We start from the raw sequence: 25,743 nt of genomic DNA on the forward strand, positions 1-25,743 counted from the left end.
CGTGTCAAGAAGTGAAATGAGTCAGACCAGAAAAGACAAATATTGTCTGACCCCATGTCTGTGAGGTACCGGGAACAGTCAAATCCATAGCGACAGGAAGCAGAACGGCGGCTGCAAGGAGTGGGGAGGTGGTGGGACGAGGTTGGAGTTGTGTTGGGGATGATGAAAACTCCTGCAGCAGCATAGCAAGGTGTGTAGGAAACGTCAGGCCGCCCTGGCCGGTGTGGTTCAGTTGGTTGGATCGTCATCCCGTAGCTGAATGACTATGGGTTCAATTCCCGGTCCAGGCACGTACAATTCCTGGTCCGAGCACATGTGGGAGGCAGCTGATCGATGCTTTGCTCTCTCCCTTCCTCTCTCTTTAAAAAGCAAGGGGGGAAAAAATGTCCTCCAGTGAGGATAAAAAAATATTTAACGAAAAACTTAATGCCGTTGACTCACACACCTAAAAATGGTTAAAATGGTAAATTTTATGTTATGTATGTTTTACCATGATAAAAAAGTAATTTGGGTATATTATGGACATGCTAGAAACTATTGATAAGCAAAAAGGGGGGAAAGTTAAATCGTTCATTATCTTACCAGCTAGAGACACCTGCTGTTAAAATTTGAGTGTGTATCTTTCCATTCATTTCCTGTCCTCTTTCAAAAAAAAACCCAGTGTGTGCGTGCGTGTATCTGTCTGTCTTTGGAGACCACACTGGACCTATCAGAAGTCTCTTCTCTCTCGAGGCTGCTTCCTCCCCGCAGGGCCACCCAGAACAAGTTCATCCCAGTCCTGGACATCAACCCTTTGAGCAATTTCTGACACCTGATTTCACTACCCTGCACCTATACTGGGCTATACGTCCCTGAAAATGCCCATCTCTCCCTTGGGCCTGAAAGTGGCACCAGTGTGGGCCCAGTTACGGTCGAAGGTAGCAGGGAAGAGAGTGCCTCTCCCACCTTCTCAGACGCTGCACGTCTCAGCTGTGGCCGAGGGAGCATACAGGTCTCTTGGACGACACCGTCAGTGTTGCGGCTGCGGTGAGGGTTACAGGCAGCTAAGCCCCTGTGACTGTTGGTCCTGGTTGCACTTGGCCCAGGTCCCCGTGCCCTGCCTTGATGTCCTTGCTTCTTGGAGCTGGAGCTGGGCCTCCCATTACCCCTGATAATGGTTGATTCAGCTCCTAGAGCCAGCTTCTGCGGCCTGTCTGTCGGAGCAGACCTCAGGCCCCCAAGGGCAGACCCACTGTCCCCTCCGTGAGGGAGTTTAGAGAGGAGTCAGGGCCGCACAGCGCTGACCCCTGCTGTGCCCTGGGAGGAGCAGCCACGTCTGTTCTTGCTGCCACGAGAAGTGGGCCTCCTCCCCCGTCCCAGGTGCCACTCTGCCCTGCGCAGCTGTAGGTCAGCAGGAACGGGCCCAGCTCCCGGCGACGGGCTCCCTCCATCGCATGGGCTCTGCGGCACCCAGGGGCTGCCCTGCCTCCCCCACTGCCATCAGTGCTGGCGCCTGATCCATGCCAGAGTGGTCACACCTTTGCAGGTGCCCCCAGGCCCCCACGTTTGAGCCCAACTACAGCCTCCTTCCCCACCTTCGCCACCTGGCCCAGGAGTCAGGGCATGGCCAGCTTCACCAGCAGCGTGAGGTGGAGCGAGAGGCCACAGCCACTCAGGTTACTAAAGTTCACGTCTGTCCCCGCTGATTAGAAATGAATTTGCCTCCAGCTCCAGCTACAGACAGAAGACCCTTCTCTCTCGGCTTTGAGGCCTCCACAGAAGGGTTGATTTAAGAACCTTTATAGCCCAGTACTGAGAAGGATATCTTTTTATTGCAACTTTGATTAATGATTGACCCAACACTGATAGTAGAAACACTGAAGAACAAATTTGCCCTAGAGATTAGGAAAGGTCCACATCTGCCAGGCTTGAGGACCCGCCCACCTGCTCTCTCCAAGGTCAGATGAGGACAAGGGTGCAGTGGAAGCCCCAGCCCACCCACAGTCACACACACACGGGGCAAAACAGATATACACTCCCTTAAACTAGGCTGTAAATCACAAATAAACAGGGCAAGGGAGAAGCGCTAGGGGACTTAGGGTGGTTAGCAGAAATTTTCTTTCTTGTTTAGTTTCTATTAATACCTATTATACATAAGCCCCTTGAAGGGAAACTGAAGGGTAGGCAAGAGGGGAGCTGCATGAAAACTATAGCCGGGCTCCCTACAGACCTCCAGTGCCAAGGAACTGACATCTGGACCACACCCAGGGCCGGTGAGGAAGGGGCAAGGGCGCCAGAGAAAGTTCCACAGGCTCGTACTGTGGGGAGAGCCTGGCAGGCTCTGACTTCTCCGGTGGCTTGAGGCTGTGACCACCACGGTGGGGCCCAGAGGTCGTTTCAGAAGCCCTGAAGGGCTCAAACCCACCACCTCAGAGCCTGGGGGCCAGGAATTTTACCAACCGTGCCCACTGGGGACTCAGCAGCCGGCCCCCGCCCTCTGAGAGCCCAGGGAGCAAGATGCTGGCGGGGACACTCTCTCCCTCCCCTCAGCTCTTCTGTGGCGCCTCGTGGGAGCAGAGAGTTGGCAGGGATGCTGCTAAATGGAAACTGGAAAATGAAACTGGAAATCACAGACTTGAAACCCCCAGTGCCGGGGCTCCTTTTCCCCAGGGAGAGTCCCGCGGGGAGAGGGAGGGGGAGGAAGGGGCGGGCGCATACTTACTGAAGGCCACGAGGTGTTCCAGTGTTTTGTGAGCAGCCTGGCCCAGGGGCGTGGACCCTGCGCCTCCTTGCTGGCAGCCAGGCCCAGTGGGAGGGCCCCTCGCTGTTCCAGCTTTGGCTGAGGCTGTCCAGCTCGCTGTGGCCCTGAGGGTTTCCTCTCTAGGAAAGGCTAATTTCACGCTTCAGGTTGAAAAACTTTTCAGAGGTACTTTAGGAAGGGCCCTGGCTCTTGGTTAAGGTGAAAATGTTCAATCTGAAAAGGTTTCTCAGAATCAGGCATTTCTCACCAGCAGCTTCTTATTCTGTGGGCTGCCCCCACCCCGCCCCCGCCACATGCACAGGCAGGGCTGAGATGAGGACTGGAGGTGCCTGAGTTCAGCTAAGGATCAAAGATCAAACCCCCCAGCCCTCTCTCCTCTGGCCTCCCCGGCTCATCTGTGGGTCTGCTCGCTCCAGCAGAAACACCGGGAGCAGATGCCGGCAAAGGTGCCACACACGGCAATTTTGACACCAGCAGAGCAGCTTTCATGGAAGCCAGTTTCCAGAAGGGACTGGAATGCGGGGGAGAGGAGGGCAGTGGGGAAGGAGCCAGGAACTGTCCCTACCCCCACCTCCACAGCGTCTCTCTGTTCTTCAGGGAAGGGCCACCCTAAAGCCCCAATCCCACACAATCCTCAGATGAAGAGCGAGCCGCTGCACTTCCACGGCTCCCTGTGGGTCCGGCTGTCCATGTGATTTTGTCGGTCTCCCTCACTGGTACTGGCCTAAACCCGTGAGGCCCAGAACCTGGTATGTGTTGTTCACTCTTGCATCCCCAATGCTTGGAATAGTGTCTGACCCTTGGTAGCTGCCCCCAAAAGTATGCATTCAACCCTGGCTGGGGTGGCTCAGCAGTGACCAAAGGGTCGCCAGTTCAATTCCCAGTCAGGGCACATGCCTGGGTTGCGGGCCAGGTCCCCAGTGGGGGGCGCATGAGAGGCAACCACACGTGTTTCTCTCTTTTTCTCTCTCCTCCTCTAAATAAAAATTAAATTGCACCCCTTACACTTGCACCCCTTGTACTTGCACGGTCGCACGAAGACAGGCCGGGTCCATCCAGCCCATTGTCCTGGGTGCAGAGGCTTCTGAGGCCTCCAGGCTTAGCAGGGGAAGGTGGGGGGCATGGGGAAGGATGTCCTATGGCACGTTCTCTGTGGCCCTGGCTTTGCACCCCTTATCTGACAGATGGGCTCACACAGCCTCTTCCAGACAGGCCGGGCCATTTAGCTCCCCATGCTGCCCTGAAAAGAAAGGCCACTTTTAGTCGACAGCTCAGGAGACAAGATGGCCATGATACCAAAGAAGGGGGACAGTGAAGGATGAGTGCTGGCAGATGGCCCTCTGGAGGAGACATGGACAAGGAAAGCAGCCCTGACTTTGGCACACAGCACCTTTCAGTCCTCTTGGCTTTACCTTGTCACCTGCAAACGACATTTGTTCTGATGTCTGTGCCTCGAAAGGCAACGTAGCAGGAGACAATAGGGCAGACTTTGGAACTGGGCTATCTGGGATAAAATTCCAGCTTTCACGAGCCATGTGACTTCTGAGACAGTTACCAACTCTTTGCCTTATTTCTCTCTCCTGGGAAGTGGGGACAGTGATGGCAGGTTCTCTGAGCCCCTTCGTGCTCCTGACATGTGGCGAGGGCCCAGTTGGCTATGGCCGTTGCCAGCTCGGCCGGGCTTGTGAGGAGCCCACGGGACCGCAAACGTGAGCAGGGTTCCAGGATCGAAGGTGCCGTACGTGCAGGAGGAAATTGTACTACTTTGGACATACCGAAGACACAGCTTCCCTCCCACACTGGGGCGGGGCAACAGTTCTACACATTTAATGTTAAGCTAGAAGATGCACCGAAAGGAGGGGAGAGACTGAAACCGCCGACCGTTTGAGCTGTAGGCTGCATCGAAGCGATGTGGCCGGGGCAGATGGTGGGGGCCTGGCCAGGCCCACTTCCTCCCTGCACCTCGCAGGTCTTCCTCATACCAGCCACTTCCCAAGGCTGCAGGAAGTGGGGCCAGGAACACTTCGGGGTGCGATCAGGGAGGCCTGGGCAGGGGCCGGCAGCCACCTGCATGTGAACACAAGCCTTCCAGGTCCGTGGTGGGTCCTGAGGCCCCTGTGTAGTAGTAGCCCTGCCCTCTGTCTCTGCCCAGGCCTCTCCGACTTCTCTCCCTCGAGGCTGCAAGCTGCTGTACAAAAGGCGTCCAGCCCAAGAGAGGCAGGCTAGAGAGGAGAGCCAAATCTTTTCTCAAAGGAAATGAAGCTGTGGTTTCGAGACGTTCATTTCACATCTGTGGTTGGCGTTTCCCAGGGTTCTCAGAGGTGAATGCAGGGTCAGCTAGATGTCACCAAATAAGGTTCACCAGTGACCTTAGCAACAGGCCAGTTGCCTATTGGCTGCCACTGCTGCCGCCTGCCAATGCAGCCTCCTGGACTCTGGTGCTGGAGTGGGATGGGAGCCCCAACATGTTCAGGGGCCCAGCGGCTCCCTGTCACAAATCGCTGCCCTTTGAAGCAGCCACAGCGAGGCAGAGTGACCTGGACAAAGGTGCCAAGGGTCAAGAGTGCCTGGGTGCTGGGGTTCCAAAGTCCACCTGGCCTGCACTCCATGGACTGAGTCCTCACATAGTCCCAGATGAGCTCCCTCAGCTTGGTGGCCTGGTCCCAGCTTGCCAGGATGAGCTGCATCCCCTGCCCTGGCCACCATGTCCTGGCTGTCCACCTTGGAGACCCATAGTTCCCATTCCATAGTTCTGCTCCTTCCTCCTTTGGCAGGCACTCCACTAAGCTCTTTCTACACATTACCTCTTTTAACTCTCTCAACAGCCCTGCGAGCCAGTTAGGCCATTCTACAGATGAGGAAACTGAGGCTGAAGGAAGTCAGGTGACCAGTCAGCAGTTGCACCAGAAAGTAGGGAAGCCACAATTTAAACCCAATTTAAACAGGCCCAGATCCCACACTGTCAACTGGTGTACTCTATTGCCTGTCACTCATTGTCTCTGTGCCTCAGAGTCTTCGTCTGTGACATGACAATGATAACACCTACCTCGCAGGGGTGGGGTGAGGACTGCACCTACACACAGGAAGGAGTGACCTACCTACAGGAACCTAGTGCAAAGCGGTGGCTTGGCCAGAAGCACGCCTCGGCCCGAGTGGACCTGGCCCCTGCTAGGCGTGCTCCACAAGCAGCTTGCACGTTCCTCTCCCACGGGGTGTGCTGCCCAAACGCTGAGGTCTGTGAACCAGACTTCTCTGTGGCCCTCGTATTTGGTTTCCACTTCCTCATTCTCAACCTCCTCCCACCCCCACCCAGCTGCATCACTGAGGGACAGAGGCCAGAGAAGAGCTTGCTGCTGAGGGGCCCCGCCCATGGTGCCAGAGGAGGGGAGAGGGAGGCTGGGCGGCAGGGAGGGCAGGAGGTTCTGAGGGCAGAGGGTGGGCCAGGCAGACTGGCAGGGCAGACGCACAGGTATTTTACCGAGTATAACGTGCTCTTTTTTGTCCAAATTTTTGAGGGGAAAAATAAGGATGTGCCTTATACATGGGTATCATGGTTACATACCATGGGTAGATTAATCCCATGTATAATGAGCACAGAAAGTGGGTGCGCATTATACACGGCGAAATATGATACCTCATTTCCTCTTCCTCAAGCAGACCTGCATACGGGATCTGGGGGAGATGAAAATACACACACCCTATGACCCAGCCACCCTGTTCCTCAGGGGGTTCTCTAACCAAACTCTTGCCCATGGGCACCAGGCACCCACACTGCACTGGGCAAAGCCCAAGCGCTCATCCCCACTGGGGAACAGAAGCGGCCGTGCGGGGGGCCTGCAGGGAGGATGCACGCAGTATGGCAGCGCCGGAGTAGTGTGCAACAGCGCTGTCGTAGTGGCTGAGTCGCCGACACAACGCTTGGTGAAGCACACAAAAGAAGACGTGTGTGATTCCTTTCCCGAAAAGTCTAACAGCTGGCAAAACTGGGCTGTGTTGTTTGAGGGCACAGACAGAGGAGGCAAAACATATAAAACAGAAATTATTGTCACAAAGGTCAATCTGCCGTGGCCGCCAGGGGGGGTGTGCACAGGGGTCTTGGAGGGTGCAGGCTTGCTTGTCTCTGGACCTGGTGGTGATGATTCACGTATTTGTTTTAGAGTTTATGCTTATTAAACTGAACATACGTTCCGTGAGGCTTTTGCATAATTACTGTTTCACATTTAAAAATGTGTTATGTCAGGTCCAGCACTGAGCGGTGTGGCAAGTGGACAGGGAGTTGCGTGAGCCTTCTTTCCAGCCAGCTCTCAGGAGTGCCCCACTGCTGGCTGGACCGCAGCCGTCGCTGTGGCCTGCGGAGCCTTGCAGGGGATGGAAGATGAAGGCTGGTATGCAGCTTGGGATTGGAGGGCATCCTTTGACCTGTCACTCGGCGGGCGTCATTCAGTGTGTGCGGAAGCAGGAGGCTGGAAGCCACCGTGGTCCAGGCCTGTCTGGACTCGCGGGGACCTGAAGGGGTAGAGGACACGTGCAAATGACCATGCCTGAGACCAGCCCCCTCGGCCCCCATAGAGCGCTGATTCACTGGAGTTCCCGCCTCAGGATCCCCTGTACTGGGGATGCTGTGCTTGTTCATTATCTGCCATTGCACCCGCCAGGCCCCTTCAGAGCACGAGGAAGAACGGGGCCTTCATTCAGCCGTGGCTGGGACAAGACCCAGTTGGGTGCATAATAAGGACTCTAAGGCCACAGGATGAGGCTTTCCTGAGGCTTTTCCTCTGTCCCCCAGGGCACCTGAGTTTTCTAAGGTTGCAAGCTGGTTTTATCCATCCTGTTGCCCTGGCCTGGAGTGGGCGGAGCATGACCGTTACCGAGCGCCTGCGGTGAGAACCAGGGTGCCGGGCGAGTGCTGTAGACAGTAAGGTGTCACCAGCTGCCCGAGACGCAGCCCACCCGTCCCTGCTTCTCTGGTCCATCTCCAGAATGTGTTCTCCCTCAGCTGTTAAAGAGGACCCCCTGTTTTCTCCCCCAAGCTAAACAGCACCAGTTTCCCGATTGTCTTATAGCCCGCGGCATTCCGGTTTTCCAAGCTGGAGAGGCAGCAGAAGCGCCCAGATGTGTTCTGAGCTGGTGGAACCTCGGCAGTGGGTGGGAAGTTAGGGCTGTGTGCCTTGGCAGTCAGTGCATTCGAGCTGCCGTGGGGACGGCGGCTGGCATGGCCCCCGACACGGCAGGAAGGCTTCTGATCATCTTTCTCTCGCTGCTGTTCTCATGGCCTTCCTCCGGGTACTTTGTGATGTAAAGCTCCGTGAGGTAGCCCTTGTCACCAGGGTTATAGTTCTTCTCAACTTCCCTGGAGACTCCCTGAGAGCTGGCTTGTGGGCAGGCACTCCACAGATGTTAGCTCACATGATTTACTCTGTTGTTTCATTATTTGATGAACATAATTAATTCAGTGTCATTAACTGAGCAAATACTATGTGTCGGGCGCTGCCAGGTGCGGGAATGTGGCCGTGAACAGAATGGGCCCGCGCCTGCTCCCCAGAGCTCCCAGGCGCCCTGGGAAGGCTTGCGGATGGAATGATAAACGCTGGCTGAACTCAGCGTGATCACCACCGCCACCACCAGACAGTCGCTGGGCACTGTCCGTGTGTTCAGCTCGGAGCACACTGTCCCTGCCCTCCAGTGCTGGAAGGTGGGCGCTGAGGAAGGCCCCCCGTGGGAGTGAAAAGCACCGCTTGGACTGAACTGACGAGAGAGCAAGTCCTAGCTCTGCCACAGGCTAAGTTGCTGTGTGACCATGGACAAGTTAACTCGACCTCGCTGAGCCTCAGTTACCAGGAAAATGGGGAGGACAGGACAGACCTCAGAGGTCAGAGAGGATCAAAGAGGGCCCACCCCCAGGGCAAGTTCACGTTTTAGTCTTTGCAGCAGCGGGTTGCCAGAATTAAATGAGAGTGCTTTTGCCTGTGACCTAAAGTTAACAGCCATAACCGGCAGCTATTGTTATGCAGGAGTGAGAGGGAAGCAGGGGTCACTGCAGGCCAGCAGGCATGCAGAGGGCTTGGCCAGGCTTTGTTCTTCGAGGAAGGGCGGGCTCTGAGAAGGGCGGACTGAGCAGTGCAGGCAAATGCCAGGGGGCTTCTCCCAGGGCAGGTCTGGGAGCAGCCAGGCTGGCGAGGGAGGTGGTCTCCACCTCAAGGCCAGAGGAAGGACTTCTCTAAGAACAGAGAAGCCGCTGGAAGAGGAGATGGGCAGGGATGGATGAGACTCAGGTGAGTACTTTCTTGAGCTGCCAAGGGTCCTAGAGAATATCTTGGCCAGCGCCCGGTCTCCCAGTACGGGTAGGCTGGGAAGGGAGAGTGGTGCGTCTCCAAGGTCCCACAGCAAGGACCCGGGCCAGGACTGCCGCCTCTGCAGAACTGGCTCAAGTGACTCCTCCAGCCCACAAAAGGAAGTCCCTGGTACTTTTCACGTATACACTCTTTTTCCTGCAAACATAACTGTAGGTCGTTACAGAGCATCTTTAAATCAGAAATACGAAGAAGGAAACAGAATCACCTCATCTCACCACCAAAGGCACTCCCGGTGACTATCCTGATGCACTCCACCCAGGAGGTATTCCACACACAGTCACACACCGTCTGCTTGTGAGCCAGGAGCCGTGTGGTGCCCAGGCTCACGGTCCACCTCTCTCCCGTAAAATCGTGAGTGTTCTGTGAACAGAGGGATTGTTTCAACGCAAAAGAAAAAAAAAAAGAAAAGAAAAACTCTAGAAAATGCTTTCCTTAGCAAAAAAATAAAAAATAAAAAAGGTGCAAAGCCACAGTCTGTGGCGGTGGGGAGGACATCCTGCAAGCTGCAGGGCGGCCTGGCTCACATCCGGTGCGAGCTCCTCGGCGGCTCAGAGAGACAGGTCTTCCTCTTCTCCCCTGCGCAGGCTGCAGCCTCCTGCCTGCGGCCGGAGGGCTGGTAGGTCTGCACTTGCCCCTCCCTCGCCTCCCTAGGGTCTGGGATCACGGGCTCCATCCAAAAGCAGGTGGGGATGTGATTGTTACTGTTGTCTCAGTATGTGCAGCACAGTGTTCACTCAGGGGGGTGTCCCCCGAGACACGCCCCCCCGTGAGGCAGGTAAGATGACAACTGTTATACCCTTGGTACAAAGGGAGAAACTGAGGTACAGGGAGTCTAGTGGCTTCTCTGAGGCTGCACAGTGCCTCAGTGGCAGAGCGCAGACTTTACACAGATTTGGCTGACATCCAGTTTAGGGATTTTCCTCTGACCTTTCTCCCCTCCAGTCCCAGCTTTTCCTGCGGTGCGCTGCATGCCTGTAGCGAGTGAGGCCATGGACCGAGAGCGCCATGAGTGTGGAAGGCCTGTGCAAAGGACAACGAGGCCTGCTCAGGCATCCCGCAGCCCAGCCCTGCACTCTGCCTGCATGTGCTGAGGGGCCCGACCTCGGGGCGGCATCTCCAGCCGTGACTCAGAGCCAGAGCCAGAGCCAGCACCCTCGGGAGCAGCTGTCTCCTGTAGACATGTCCTTCCTGACCACCCAGACTGGGAGGCCCATTCCCTGCCCAGGTCTCCAACATCTCAGGGCCTCCCAGAGCAAACAGGGCCTCTCACCGAGGCACTGTGGGGCCCTGGGAGGCTGGCCCTATGCAAGGGATTTTGGGCAGCTGCATCCCTCAGGTGGTTTCTCAGATTTGCTGCTGTAACAAATTGCCATAACTAGGTGGCTTAGAACAACACAGAGTTACGATCTTGCAGTTCTGCAGGCCAGAAGTCTAAAACAGGTCTCAATGAGCTAACAAGGCATCAGCAGGGCTGCATGGCTTTCCAGGGGCTCTGGCAGGGAACCTGTTCACTGCCCTTGACAGTTTTGGAGGCCACCTGCATGCCGTGGCTTGCGGCCCCTTCCTCCGTCCCCACAGCCAGCAAGCCAGGCTAGTCACAGAATTCCACCTCTCTGGTTCTGATCCTTCTGCCTCCTCCTTCTCCATGGAAGGACCCTGGCAAAGACATGGACCCATCCAGATAATCCAGGATAATCTCTTTACTTTAAGATCACCTAATTAATTCCCTCTGCAATCTTATCCCCTTTGCCACATGATATCACATATTCACACATTCCATGCAGTAGGATGTGGACATCTTTATCCCACCGTGGACCAGTATTCTGCCTACGCTCTGGGTTGTCCAAGGGACCCATCCTCAGGTGTAGACAAAGCGCAGGGCCAGACCACAGTCAGGGTGTGCCAGTCACTGTCAGAGGTCCTTTCTGCCCAGGTCCCCTCCCACCTGCCTGCTCCTCACTCAGCTCAGCCTATCCTGGCCTCCTCTCCTCCCATCCTCTGCTCCCAGCCTGAGGTAGCGAGGAGCTGGGTAGGAAGCACCAGGGGTGTGGGCATGGAGGAGAGGGTGTAAGCCCTGGGGGTGGCTGTCCCAGAGCTGTAGGAGGCCCTGGGGGACTGAGCACTTCCCACCCGGAGACCCTGTGCCTAGGGTTTAGAGCCTCGCCTCTTGAGGACTCAGACACAGAAGGTTAAGGGCCACTCCAAGGCTAGAGGGGCGAGTGGCCAAGTGCTGGAGCCCCTCTACCTCCACATAGCTGGTTGCCCTTGGCAGGCAGGTTTCACCTGCCCCTGCTTCAGGCGATGACTCCCTGCCTGCTTTACTCGCTCCCTCCCTCCCCTCCTTCCCTGGCCTCTTGCTCAGGGAGGGTCTGGGGAATCTAAGGCCCAGCAGGAGTCTGCCCAGCTTGTCCCAGTTTGCCCAGGACTGTCTCAGTTTTAGCACCAAAAGCTCCATATCCTAGGAGACGCCTCAGTCCTGAGCAAGGTCCTTTGCACCTCCTAATCTACTCTAGATTACCTCTGCAGCCTGACGTCGGGCCCTTGGGACTCTGGGATGCTCACCTCTGCACAGAGGAACCTGGGGCTGAGGAAGGGCCCCAGCCCGTGGCAGGGAAGTGCAGACTCCCGCCTGCAGGGTTCCTGGCCGAGGTGCTGCTTGTGGAGACCATGCCTGTGTCTGCATGGGACAGAGTTCCTGCAAGTACACACAGGGGAATGAAAAATTGTATTTGCACCGGAGTCTCTAAAAATGTAACAGCCTGGTTACTTCTGGGTGGTACACTATGGGTGGCTCTGATTAACGTGTCCATTTACTCGTTGTATTTCTTACTCTGCACAATTCAACCATGTTCCTTTGCGTGTGCACATGTTTCATGAAAGAGGGTAACTGGCGGCTCAGCCTTCCATCTCCAGCAGTGCCACCGAGGGACACAGGAGGGTTGTGCCGCACGCCATGGGACACAGTGGTCCTTGTTCTGGGGCCTTGGCTCTGGCTGCCGGTTGGTCGCAGCCTGTTCTGCCTGAGGCTCTACTACAGGGACCGGGCCAGTTACCACTGTGTGCCCTCCCTGCCTCTCAGCCTGCTCCCCTGCACCCTGAGTCCAGCCTGGACTGCCCCCCGGGGAAGGACGCAGAGAAGCCAGGGGGGCAGTGGGCAGAGCAGATGAGCAGGTGCTGACCACAGAGTGTCGCTGACCTGGGGTTTGCAGGAGGCGCTCTCAAGTGCTGGTCCTGCCTGAGCCCTGTGAGGACACGGAGGCACTGGTTCTCGCCCCTGCGGAGCTCCCGGTCTGGTTGGAGAGCTTGGGCACCTCCACGTGGGGAATAGTAGACAGGGAGGGGACGGGCAGTGGGTGGTGGCGTTTTGCCTTGGTGGGCTGTCAGATAAGGGAGGGTGTCTTTGTACAGCCAGCAGCCAAACCTGGGGTCCTCCCAACTGACCTGAGGCGTGTCCCCCAAGACAGGGCAGACGGTCTCCTGGGCTGAGAACTCTGCTGCTGCCAGTTCACAACAGGAGGGCGGCAATGAACGGTCACCGGGCTGCTCTGAGTCTTGGAGAGTTGCACAGCCCTCTGGGCCCTCCTCTCTGCCCCACCCCCTCTGTGGAAATGCCTGGCTCCCATACCCACCTGCCCAGGCCTCACATGGCTCTCAGCACCCTGACCTCCAGCCCCTCTCCCCACCCGGGCAAGCCGAGAAGGGAGCAGAACCCTTCATCCGAGCAGAGGCGGCCACCCTTCACCTCCCCACCCAGCCCACCCTTGCCCCCATGCGGCCAGCAGGACAGAACTCCTGGACTTCTTAGTTTTAGAAAAGTCATAGCTCTTCTGGCATACGGGCTCCCTTCCTGTCCACTCCAGATTCCCAAATGCCACCGCTGTGTCCCATGAAGCTGGCTTTTTCAGAGAAACCTGACTCACCATCCCACCCCCCACCCCCACCCCAGGACTCCTGAGGCCTGGGCCACTGACTTCGCTCCTGAACCAGCATCCCGGGCAAACCCCTTCGTCTCTGAGCAGACGTTTAGCTAAGTAGCTCAGTGCTGTGGAAGGACTCCCTGCCCCTCCCTCACTCTGGGCGGGGTCCGGGCTGAGAGTGCAGGGAGAAGAGGCAGCAGCACTGGGCGCCCCACAGCCGCCTGGCTGGTAAGGGAAAGTAGAGGGCGGAGACCAAGAAGGGGACCCAGGCAAATGCGAGGCATTTGCCAGAAATAGAAGGAAGGGCCCAACCGGCTGCCTCTCAGCTGGGTCTGGAGGGCAGGGCAGGGAGGCTTCTGAAGGAAGCCCACCTGACCGTGGGGCAGCAGCCAGCCAGCCGTCAGAAGTGCTGGGTGTTCTCAGGGGTCAAGAAGCCGGAATTAGACTCAGGACAGCCCCCTGGTGACCCCCCCAAGCCCCCTGACTGGGAGCTGGGGTGCACCCCCAAGTGGTCCTGGCTGGTACAGTCACCAGAGTCCAGCCTGTGAGGACCCCAGGACCCCACAAAGGGTCTGGTTTTGAGCGGAACTGGGGACCTGGTGACTTTGCTCAGACAGACACCCAGACGTGATGAAAAGCCCCCTTTGACCCCTGGGGCTGAGATAAGGGCCAGCAGGCTGGAGTCCTGCTCACAGGCAGACGTGGGGCAGCTCCGCCTGCACTGAGACCAAGTGACAGTCAGCCTGTGTCCACCCCCCCTTCCAAGCTGCAGGTGGCCTCCAGGGCATAGGTGGGGCATCAGTCCCCTTGAGAACCAGACAAACCCTTCCCTGTTGGGGCCCTGGGGACTGTAGCGGCAGAGCCCTGCCACCTGGGGGGAGGGGAGGTCACAAGGGTGAAGGCAGGGGCGGGGTCCCTGCAGTTCGAAGAGCAGCTGCAGCTGTAGCTGCCTTCTCTCGGTGGCCGCCGAGGCTTTCTCGCCACGAGGGGCTAGTGCCGTGCTTTCAGGCAAGCTCTCCCAAACTTCCTCCCCACGCCTCAGTTTCCCCCTCAGCAGACAGCCTGAGAACGTGGAAGCAGTGGGCTCGGGCACAGGCAGACGTGGGTTGGAATCCAGGCTCCCCTCTGATGAGCTGAGTCATCCCGGGCAAGCCAGCTGGGCTTTGGTGTCCCCGTCCGTCCGGTGACTAGGTGCTGTGGTGGGTGCCGGGGCCACGGTGCGTAAGGGGTGCTTGGCATCGTGCTCGGTGCAACCGGAACACTCGGGGACCATGTTGTCATTACCCAGCCAGACGGTGAGGTCCTTTCAATTTCCACCCATTTCTGAGCTTGAGGAGCCATGTTAGGGATGGCGGACTGGACGTCTGCCTCTCCTCTCGCTTGGTCCCCGTGTCCTTGCTTTGTCACCTTTACTACCACCTCTGCTGAAATTAAACTCTTAGCAAAGGCTCTCTAGGTCTGCCTCACCCCAGAGCCTGCAGAAGTGGGGGCTTCTTCTCCAATTCCCCAGACCCAGAAAATCAGCAAAAAAGGGTGTCTGGGAGCTGCCTGGAGTTAAGAAAACCACGTGGCCAACCAGCTATTCCCTTGTGCTGCCTCACACTTGGCCTCCCCAGGGTGTCCTCGCTGACAAAGGAAAGTCTCACTCTGCCCAGAACTTTCCCTCCTGGAAAAGAGAGCACACCAGCTCCCTGCTCTCCCTCCCAGGCTCCTCGCCCTGTGACCGCGGGGACAAGTGGGAAAGATCAGTGCTTCCGGCTCCCTCACAACGGAGGGCTAGTCAGGCCCAAGCGAAGAAAGGACATTCCGTCTGACAGTGACAAAAGCTTCCTGGATGTTCCAGCAGGGCTCCTCGTTACCTGCTAGTGCAAGACAAGGATTTGGGGGTCTGTGAAAACTCTGAGAAAAGAAGGCCAAATGGCCCCAGAGAATGACAGCTTGGACGTGACCAGCTCCACCAGCCCAGGGGCATCACTCCTGGAGACAAGGACTCCACCTCAGCCAGGCCCGGGACTTCTCCTAGGACTTCAATTTGTCTTTGGCAGTCCTCACCAGAGACTTCCAGGGCGACCCGAGAGAGCGCTTACTCTGTGCTCGGTCCCAACTGCGAGACGTTGAAACCCACATACCAAGAAGGGAGAGTTTGCATCTGTGTCCCCTGAAGAGCTCTGTATGGGCAGCAAGCCTATCAGCCTCTAGCTCTCTTCCTATTGCCAAGGGAGCTGCATGAGTACACTGGCCCAATTACGGTGACACCTTCGGAGTCCAGCGAGGAATGCCTGTAACTAACCAGAAGTGCCTTTGAACTTCTGTAGACCTGGCATGAGTCCTGGCTGGCGTGGCAGGGCCCCACTTTGCCAGTTTACCCCATTGGAAAGTGGCCCTCGATGGCATGATATCCTCACAGCCCCAACAACACAGGGATTTCAACGACCTCCTAGCTCCCTCAGTGAAGAGCTTCCACCTTCAGCGCTCAGACTGAAACTCTTGGAATGACACAAACGCATTGGCAGGTCCGGAGGATGACCTAAATTTACTATGGCCAAGTGTGGCTCAGATGGTACTGCTGTCCGTCCCGCTGACGGGGCTCCTGTTGACTGTTGGGTTAGTGCCTGCGGCGAGCGGTCAGACTCTACTGTTCCTCCTATTGGGCGCAGGCTGAAGTGGCACGCGGTGGGACAGCTCACTGTGCGGGAGGGTCTGGCTGTCACCCACACTCCTCCTCCAGGCCTGGCCCCAGGGACCCAGCTCCACTGTGATGGGGGTGGAGGAACCGGGTGTTCTGAGGAGCTGGGCCCAGTTGTGCAGGGCTCCTGGGACCGGAAGAGTTGGAGGAGCCTGAGCATCCAGACTCCTGCTGGGCTCTGGAGGCCAGGCGCTGATGCCTGGCATTCCTCTCCCTTTTTGGTAACTTACAAAGCGATAAACGTTGCATATTAGAACTTGAGGCTTCCACAGGTACTGGGGCTTCAACATTCCCTCTTCACCATATTCTCTGTCGGGGCAGGGGGTGAGGTTGAAGGACAAGGGGAGAGTAGAGAAGCCAGAGCGGTCCCTGCTCGCTCTGGGTTGCATCCCTTCCCTTCCAGCCCTCCTCAGTCCCCTCTACTGGCTGCACACCACCCCCAGCCATTCTTAATCTAGAAAACCCATTCTTCTCGGCAAGGGCTGGGCCCTGGAGGAGCTGGAAAGGGCATCTTATCCGTCCCTCTGCCCAGAGGTGAGGCTCCTCTCGAAAAAATCCAGGTGGATCTTCTGATGGGCAGGGCTTGAGACTGGGCTCTCTCCAGGCATCCACATGCAGGATAACCCCCTCCCCCACCAGCAGGAGGCCATCTGCCACTCCCCGCACTTCTTTCCGAGGGTTAGGACCAAAGAGGGGATCACAGTGCAAGTGGCTTCTGGGACTAAGGGTATGGAAGATGTGTCAGCGGGGCTTGGTTTCCCTGAGCAACCCCCTCACTGCCATGGCCACATCCCTAGCCAATGCTGGTGATGCCAGCTGGCTTCCCTTGGCCAGCCCACCTAGTGTGGGGTGCTGTTTATGCCTCAGGGCCAGAGCCTGGGGGCAAGCGGGGGGAGACAAGCAAAGCCCACATCCAGACCTCTCACCTCCAGACATTCCTCATCTGAAGGGGGTTTATCCGAAGGGGGCTGTGCCGTATGCTGATAGTCCCAAACCTGCAGTTTTCAGAAACACTGTCCTAATGAAATATACCCTTTCAGAGAGATTCTGCATGCATTAGCCCAGCCAGGCCCTGCAAAGACGTGGAGGAGGGAAGCCTGCTTCCTGTAAGGTCATCCAAGGTCTTCCGAACACATTTGTGCACGGACCTGTTTCACAGTACAATGCAGGGCTGGCGTTCAGCACCGGTGGTTATTCTTGGCGGGCAAAAGAGTGAAAAACTCTCGAATCGGCAGGTAAATAGCCCCAAGCTCCTGCCCCTGGTGTTCTCTCGCCACTCCACCCCACCCCCTCGGATCTGCCCCCAATCCAGAATCTACCTGTGCTGTCCAATATGGCACCATGGCGATATAAATCTTAACTAGTGAAATTTAAAATTCGGTTCCTCCATGGCACCGGCCGCATGTCAGGTAGTCAGCGGGCACACGCAACCATCTGGCCCCTGCCTACCATACTGAACCGCTCAGAGAGGGCACAGACGGCCTCTGGGCCTTTTGAGCTCTCCCTGTTCTCATTGTTCATGACTGTGCTGTGCCAACTGTTAACTTTTGGGAGTAGCACCCAAGTGCACTTGCACTTGAGTTCAGCAGGACACAGGCTCTCTGGCACATTCCTCTGAAGAACTCAACACCTGATGCTCCCCAGCCCCCAGGAGCCCAAATTCACCTCACAGCCCTGGTTGTTAAGCCAAGGGTGCGGGCCTGTATTTCCAGGAGCGTGTCCCCGCGCCATGGCTGTCCCCGCCTCCTGCCATCTTCTCTGGGAGCATGATAGAAAGGGTTCTGCCTTAAGTGCATGTCACCTTACTCCACAGCCAGGCGCAGGCAGGGTGCCAAGAATGAGTCCATCAGGATGTCTCCACGGAAAGTAAAATCATCTACAATTTCTCTCTAAATAATAGGCCACACCTTAGAACAATGAACTTTTTATAAAAAGACAATGTACATATTTACACACATGTATGTCTGTGGTCATACATGACTTAGTGGTTAGGGAGTTTTTCCAATTTTAAAAGTCACACTGAGGTGCTCCCACTCCCCTCCCTGGGCCTGCTGAGGGCCGCCAGTGGGCATGGGGCAAGGCACTGTATAAATAAATGCAAGGGCTGAGAGCCCGGGGGGCGTTAGTGTACACCTCTGACCAGGACGTGGCAAGTCCACACGGAAAAGTGCCATGTTTCTCCCTCCAGCCCCTCGGCCTGAGCAGGAGCAGGGAGAGCTCCTCTGAGGCTGAGGGGCACCGTCCCACGGGACCCCATTTTCCTTCACATTTCACTGGCTTTGGAGCAGTCCCCAGGGCTCAGCTGGGAAGGGAGGCGTCTTTGGGAATAGGGTTCACTTAGTGCAATTGTCTCTTAGTGCAGAGCCAGCCCTGGGGTTGGTGCTGGGCTTTTCTGAGGTCACTGGGCTGTTCCCTCAGGCCAGCTCAGCAACAGGGAGACCCCCTCTCCAGGCAGCGGGGCTCAGAGGGAAAACCTGGAGGACAGGCTCCTGGCTGAGGCCTCCACCTGCTGCCAGTCTCAGAACCCCATCTTCCAGGGAGGCGGGACCAGCTTCACCCTGCCAGATCAGCCCAGACTCTGACCTGCCAGGCCCTGAGAAGCCACCGTCCCAAGGAAGGTGGCCCCATCCCCACTTGGTACTAGGGTCACACTTTGTGGTGCTTCTCTGCACCACAGCCATCACGATGCCAGGTCCCGCTCGCCAAGGAGAGCAAAAGGGGGCCGGGGGCCCAGCTACGGCGCACAAGGAATGGCCTGGATGGAGGGGAGCCGGACCGGGGGCAGCAGGCTATCCAGCCAGCTGGTGTCCATGTTCTTCAGGTCTGTGAAGACTCGGTGTAGGCTCAGCCCAATATCCCCTAGGAGATGTGAAGAAAGTTGGGTGAGGATAAGGGGTGGGAAGAGGTGTGTTCTCCCCCAACCCTGACCCCTGACGGCCACAGACACAGCAGTCTCTGCCGTCCACCCCATGGCCACAACATCCCTCATCTTTAGGCAAACTTAAGGGCATGGGAGCAGCAGCCAGTCTGCAAGCTGTCTGTACCCAGGTGAGTTGCAGAAGGGATGCTTTACCTCTGCTACTCCCTGGCCCGACCCCCAAGCCAACCCCCCCCCCCATGGTTCTCCCTTCTCCCCTAGGGGCTTCTTACCCCCAAGGCTGTCTGGCTCTTCCTTGCAGCTGAAGTCTCCATAGACAGAGGTGGGCTGGGCCCCAGGCTCGTTGAGCAGGTACCCCTTCCCATCCACATTTGTCGGTTGCCACTCGGACTGCTCCTGTTCCAAGAGCTGGGGACAGAGAGAAATAAGAGGCCATGAGCTCACTTCCAGTGCAGACTCACCTGTGCCCTGTCCGAAGTGAGCCAAAGCCCCCCAGCCCGGATCGCACCTGAATCTCCGAGACCCTCCTCTCAGCTGGGTTAAGGGCATGACAACTGGGAGTGTGGCTTCCAACAATGGCCAGCAAAGTAAGTCAAGAAAAACTAACCAGAAAAGCTGGAGATAAGGAACTATGCCCATGTCTCAATTTTGTTTGCTCCATTTTCTTTACAACTACTGTAAAGGCTTTTTTATATTGACTTTTTACACTGAGGCAGTAAAAAAAAAAAAAAAAAAAACAACCCTATTGGATTAATGTGCTTTAAAAAAAAAAAAAAAAGCCACCATATTACAGATCCCCAAGGCTGATTATTGAAACCTGATGCGCACTTCTCAGCCCGGCAGGGCTGGGGCATGTTGGGGCGGAGGACCGGGCCAGGACCTGGTCCTGCCGCGCTGACTCAGAGCTCTCTGAGGCCCTGAGGCTTGCCTGCTTCAGGACAGCCTGTTGGGAACCAGGCCTCCCTCCTGTCCTCACTGCCACAACGTCTGTCTGTCCCACCAGCCAAGGAGGGCAACGGTCCCCGCCACATGGACGTGGCACGCGCAAGCAGCCAGCTCACAGCAGTAGCTGCCTCGCCCCCGACCTGCAAGCTCTCAGTGGTTCTCTCTCTCCTCACTGAGCAGCAGCTACTTCTAAAGAGTGCCCAGGGAAGGAAGGGGCTTTACCTTCATGATGTCCTCAGGTAATTTCCCTTCCTCGTCCTCGTCTGTTGTGGCTGTGGAGAGGGAATGGCAGAGCGGTTGGCTGGCAGTCAGCCAGGCTTGCCCTGCACTTCCAGCCCCGTGAGGTCCCCCTGCCTCTGAGTATATATACTTCTCACTCTCTCTCTCTCCCTCTCTCTCTCTCTCTCTCTCTCTCTCTCTCACACACACACACACACACACACACACACACACACACACACACACAGGCCTCCCAGTGGACATCTGCCTGCCTGCCATGGAGATTCCAGAACAGATCACTGACCTAGTGACTCAGCCACCTCTTCCCACCCCCTCGCTTCCTTCCTCACACTGGGCTGCACAGGAGCCGGGAAAACCAGCAACCTTAGACCAAAATGCAACCCTCTTCCTCTTCTCTCGCCTACCGCAGTCAGCGCTGTACCAGAGGGAGTTCTGAGTGCCTTTTCTCCCCCAGGAAGCTCCTCCCACGACCCAAACAGCCAGGTAGGCGGGCTGGACCCCAGCAGAACGAACCTTCGGAGGTGGAAGGCATGGGTGACACCTGGAAGTTGTACAGGTCACTGGTGCTGTCCGGCACAATCTCCACAGGCATGTGCCAGTCGGGAAGAGTGCTGCTGACAGCACACGGCGACAGAGCTTTAGGAGAGCAGAGTCCGCAGGTCAGAGCCGTGTGCTCTCTTAGTTTGCAAGATACCCAGCACCCCCTCCCCTGCAGCCTGCTCCAACAGGCCACCCCCAAAAGCATGAGGCGTCCCAGGCCCAAGAGAAAGGGCCACCCCTCTCCCTCCAGTCCCTGCCAGGCCCGCCCATCTCACCTGGAGTAAGGGCCTGCTCCACCTCCAGGTCCTGCCCCATGTAGCCCTGAGCTGTGTAGCTGCTGTGGTCATCAGGCAGGGTGGAGCTGCTGAGGCCATCGGAGAAGGTATCAGGGCTGGAGTCCCCGTAGGACTGCAGAGAGAGAGAAGCTTAGGCCGGGCTGCTGTGGCATTTCTTCCACTGCCCAGCCCGACTTGCAGGTGGCCAAAGGCCGGCTGCTTAGGACCACACTCACCTTCCTCTTGGCCTTGCTCTTCACATCTCGGCTGGACTTGGACTTTCTCTCTGTGGGGGCAGACAGGCTGTCAGCCTTGGTGCAGGCACACCAGCCCCAGTTGCCTGCCTGCCTGCCTCCTTCCTTTCCCTTCCTCCCTCCCCTCAGGGGCGCCCCCTCCCTGAGGGCTTCCTGAGCACCCAGAGTCCTTGAATACCTTTCCTCTGGTTCTTGGTGAGGGGTGGGAGCATCCGGTACACCCGCACAGCTGAGCTGCCTTTGTTCCTGCTCTGGTCCTTCACTTCCTCGATGTCTGGCAGAGAGTTCATGGCACAGCGGAAGTTGGCCTTCCACGTCTTGGGGTCCGGCTCCTTCTCCCCTGCTTTGTATCGGCCTAGCGGGCAGGAGAGTGAAGGGGATCGTCAGGGCCATAGGCGGGGGGTCCTCAGCTGCCCCCTGGCCTGGGAGGAGGAAGGAAAGAGTTTACTAAGCTCTCGTGCTGCCAGAGACCCTCACTGGTCAAATGAGCAGGTATTCCTGTGTGACAGTCCTCGGGCCCTGGACCCTGGGCTTCTCCAATGCCCAGGCTTGTGCCCACACAACCCGCAGGGCCCAGCCAGAAGCACCAGAGGCCCACATACCCAAAGCACCCTGGTCCTGGACCGCAGCCAGAGGGTAGGGACGGGCGGAACATGGCAGTGGGCACAGAATCACTATCAAAGAGCAGTTACGGACAGGTGGGCTGACTGGTCTGAGACGGCCCAAGAGCCCCAGCCCCCAAGGATAAAAGGAGGCCACCAACCAGATGGGCCTTGGGCCAAGGACCTTGGTCAACATCAAGGAAAGTTAGGCCTGAGTCTCTCTTAACATCCCAGCTCACAGCTGCTTTGGCCGGGGAGAACTTGCATCCAATAAACCCCCTGGAGCCAGGGCCCCTCTCCCCAGAAACACAAGCAGGCCCGCCCCTGCCCAGCCCCAGATTCGGCGTGCCATCAAGGGAGCGAAGGAGCCCAGCGATGAGCCTCTGGGTTCACAGAAGCGCCTCCCCTTGTCCCCTCTCCAGGTCCCCCTGGGCAAGAGTCACACACCTGTGTGGATGGCCCAGCTCCGGAACAGACAGGCGTCCTTGTTGATGTCCCAGCCGTGCTTGGCGGCGTGCTTCCACGGGATCTGGAAGATCATCTCCTCCTGAACAGCACACACAGGTGCACAAGGTCGTGTCAGCTCAGGGGCCATAGGCTTTTAGCCCGAGTCTGCCCAGCCCCCCAGGTCTGGGAAAAGCTGACTTCCCCTTTCCACCCCGACAGCTGGCTTGGGCTGACCCATCCAGAGATTGGCTTAGACAGGCTGCTGCCTCACTCCGGACCTCTCCGAAGGGGCTATGGGTTCTGATGAACAGCAAAGACCTCCCTCTGCCTGTTACCGATGCGCTCGCTGGGATGCTTCTCTGGCTTGTCAGCGCCAGCGTGGAAACGAGAACTCTGTCCATTAGATGGGGCTGCTCGGGACACCTGGGGCTACCGGCTCCTACACGGGGGTTCTGGCCATACACCTGAGGAAGCCCTGGGCCAGACTTGGATGCTGACTACCTGTGTGACCCTGGCACTGTCACTGTCCCTCTTTGTCCTCACTGTTTTCTGTGACACGAGAAAACACAGTGACAGATCTAAAGACTAAGATTTCACTGTTCTCATCACTGGCGGTTAACAGTATGGACTTTGGAGTCAGACGGCTCAGGTTCAAGTCCTGGCATCAAAGCCATTATCTACCTCTCAGTGCCTCAGTTTCCTTAGCTGAAAATGGCGAGATTAACAGGCTCTACCTCATAGGACTATTCTGAGGATTAAGTGACACAATATAAATAACAGTAGCTGTTATTATGAATACTGTTACTACCAATTCTGCAGGGTCTGTACTGCCCTTCAGGCACCAGCAAGAGCCTTCTTAGGTCTGGGCAACTGGGGTGAGGTTGATTCTTGGGCCACCTGGGGAGCCAGTCACCCTCCTGCCAGTGGTGCCATCTGTCTGACTGGAGCCCTGCAGGTCGCCATGTGTTCCTAGGACTCTCCCTCAGGAGAGACCAGAACTTCAGCTCCTCAGATGCTGGGGGAGTCCAGCTGTTGGAAACCCAGTGACTTCCGGCAGGCACCCTGCCCTTGCCTCCAGAAGAGAGGAAGGCAGAAGTCAGGCAGGTGGGACCCAGGACTGGGCCTTGCACACTCCCTGCATGCAGGACTCGCTGGGAAACACATCTGTCTCCCCCCTATCACTTCCCTTTTTCAGCTGCATCTGAAGCTTTCGTCCCCCAAAGAACATGGGTTAAAATGAAGCAGAAAACCCCAAAGAGTTACACTCACTTTATTAATCCAGATCAGCCCTGGGATTTGGTTGGAATTAATCTGCATCTCTAGCCAGGGTCTCATGCGCATCCGAGTGATGGGCATATTGGCTGTAAAGAGAGGACAGAAGGCTCCTGTTGGGGGTCTGTTTGAGCAACCCCTGGCACTACCCTGCCCCACCCCAGGTCATCCAGTTACCCTCCCCGGCCCTCAGTCTGGTGGCAGGCTCTACAACCACGGGGGAGGAGGCTTTTGCTGAAATAAAACTGTTCTCCAAATCTTTCAGCATCTTAGACAAAACCACTTCTGCCCCTTCCCTCACCCCCTCCTGGACAGTTCTGGAAGGAGACAGGCATGCCAAGTGATAGTTGCAGGAGGTATGTGGATGAAAAAGAGGCAAAACCCGGAGGTATCTTAATACCAGAACTTTTCTCCCCTAAATTCACAACCTTTGGAAAGGGAGGGGCTTCTTTTGCTGGATGCCAAGAAATCTCCCTACTTGAGTTGTTGCCCCTAGCTGTGCACTTTCCCTAATGGGAGAGCGGCTACCCTGCCCGGGAGACATCCTCTCCCCTACCCCTGCCCACTTATTCTCCAACTCCCTGACAGCCACAGCGCAGAGGCCTAAAGGCTAACCCTTTCTTCCCACAGCCTGGCTCCTGTCCTCGGCGAAATGACCCAAAGAACACCTGTAGCTCCTCCTCCCACTCCTCCGGCAGGTCCACCAGCCACCCAGGGTAGCAAGTCTCAACCCCTGCCACCTGCACAAACAGCCTGAAAACTGTGGCCTGAGCGCGGGCATGGGGCTCCCACGCACGGACGTACACTGGAGTGCCCGGCACGGCTTGTGGATGCGCGCAACGCACATACCCGGCCAGCGAAAGGCCCCGGGCGGCTCTGCGCACACAGATCTGCGAAAGCGGCGGGGCGCCCGCAACCGCGGCGGATGGGCGGTCCACGCCACGGCCCGCCCTCCCCGCGTTGCAGCCCGCCGCTCCTCCAGCGCCCTCCGGAGCCCGCGCGGGGACCAGGCAACGCCGCGCGCCCGCGACTCTCCCGCCTGGGGTTTTCAGCCCCCACTTCCTGGTGCCCCGCGCGCCTTTGTTCCCTGCCACCGGTCCCCCCAGCGGCGAAGGCGGGCTCACCTCTGCAGCGGGCGCGATCCGAGCGCTGTGTCCAAGGGTCCCGACGCGGCGAGCGCGATTCCGGGTGGGAACGGGGAGAAGGCAGAGGATGCCCGGGTCGCGGGGCCACGGAGGACAGCTGGTTTTGTCTGGACACGGCTCCCGCTGGCCTCTGCTGGCCGGAGCCCCGGCGCACAACCAGCCTCGACGAAGGAGTGGCGCGTTCTGCCGGGGCAGCGGCGCCGGACAGCGATCTAAACACTTAGCGGGATTCCCCAGCCCAGGCCCGGCCCCGCCTCCCCGAGGCCGCGCGCGCGCCCATTGGCCGGCGCCGCCCCATCATTTCGGGGAAATCAGGCTGTTGTAGAGCTAGTGGCGAAGGGGAAGTACAGGCCGGCTGTTATCCCCACCCCCTCCGCCGCCGCCCCGGCCGGCTCCCCTCGGCTCCCACTCCACCCCCACCCCGGCTCGAGGGCCGGCCGGGAGAGCCGAACGCTCCTCCCCGCGATTACTCCCCGGTCGGCACTCTCCCGGCCCGCTCGCTCTGGAGGCCGTCTCCTCGCCCTCTTCTCGGGGGCGGGGGAGGGGGGGGTGGAGCGGAGAGGACGGCGAGGGCGTCCGTCTCCGCAGCGCAGGTGAGGGGCCAGCCGGGCACCTGCCGCCTTCTTCGGAGTGGACACCGGGGTTGAATTCCTGAAAACCAGCCTGCTTCCTCAAGCTCGCTAGTGGGATGTCAAGCAAGGGGCGGGGGGTGTTCAGCCCTCCCGATACCCCCTTCTTGAGGGGTGACCCACCTACAGGGCACTCACCTGCCCTGGGAAAGCAAAGGAGCCCGAGGAGCCGCCTGGCGAGAAGAAACCGCACGCAGACTGGCGCTGCTGGCACCGCTCGCCAAGGGACTCGGGACTTCACTGTCTTCGGCTGCAAAAGAATCACCCTACCTCGCTGGTCTACAGAGATAGAGAGATAATATCTGTTAAGCACCATGCCCCACTTGGACAGCAGATGCTGTGTGGTTTGCGAAATCCCTAGCCAGGGTCTAGTAGTGACGGGGAGACGCCTCTCCCCCTTCTCGGTCTACTTCCTTGGGACTGCCCCGCCGCTGGCCTCAAGGAAAGGGAAAAAAAAGGACTGCTGAGTTGGGGTGTGGGGGGGGGCAGCCATGGGTTTCTCCTAGAACTACTGCCTTAGGCTGTCTCCACTGCCTCACATGGCCCTCGGGTAGCAGCTCCTCAGTAGAAGCCTTGGTATTGTCTCTGGGTCCCCAGGGCTTGGCCCGGAGAAGTTCTGGGCAGCGTGGGGGAATTTCTTAGAGCTGGCCATGGCCATATGCATCTAGACAAAGGGCTGGGGAGCCCAGGTCCCAGCCCCCAGGCCCCAGACCCCTCGGGAAGGGCAGCTGGTTACCTTTTGTGCTTACAGCTAGACCTTGCCTTACCTGTGTGCTGCTAGGGGCTGGGCTGAGTGTTCGTTTTCCACCCAGAACCCTGC

The 25,743-nt window shown here is 57.7% G+C and overlaps 1 protein-coding gene across 1 annotated transcript; it reads right to left on the reverse strand.

Moving 5' to 3' along the window:
- Positions 1-17,604: 17,604 nt before the first annotated feature.
- IRF1 (interferon regulatory factor 1) lies at positions 17,605-25,226 on the reverse strand. Its single transcript, XM_024575232.4, has 11 exons — positions 25,062-25,226; positions 24,274-24,477; positions 23,147-23,238; positions 21,878-21,977; positions 21,007-21,183; positions 20,811-20,860; positions 20,575-20,707; positions 20,273-20,395; positions 19,742-19,791; positions 18,847-18,982; positions 17,605-18,555 (listed from the first exon to the last, which is right to left on the reverse strand). The coding sequence occupies exons 3-11, from the start codon at positions 23,231-23,233 to the stop codon at positions 18,431-18,433; spliced, it is 981 nt and encodes a 326-aa protein (XP_024431000.3). The 5' UTR covers positions 23,234-23,238; positions 24,274-24,477; positions 25,062-25,226; the 3' UTR covers positions 17,605-18,430.
- Between the last annotated feature and the right edge of the window lie 517 nt (positions 25,227-25,743).

Source organism: Desmodus rotundus, chromosome 10 (genome assembly GCF_022682495.2).
Source record: "Desmodus rotundus isolate HL8 chromosome 10, HLdesRot8A.1, whole genome shotgun sequence".
Lineage (NCBI taxonomy): Eukaryota > Metazoa > Chordata > Mammalia > Chiroptera > Phyllostomidae > Desmodus > Desmodus rotundus.

Coding starts and splice junctions, on each gene's coding strand:
- IRF1 (XM_024575232.4), bottom strand. CDS start 23,233: ATGCCCATCACTCGGATGCGCATGAGACCCTGGCTAGAGATGCAGATT. Junction 19,792..20,272: donor CATGCCTTCCACCTCCGAAG/GTTCGTTCTGCT, acceptor CCCTCTCCACAG/CCACAACAGACGAGGACGAG. Junction 18,556..18,846: donor AGAGCCAGACAGCCTTGGGG/GTAAGAAGCCCC, acceptor CACATCTCCTAG/GGGATATTGGGCTGAGCCTA.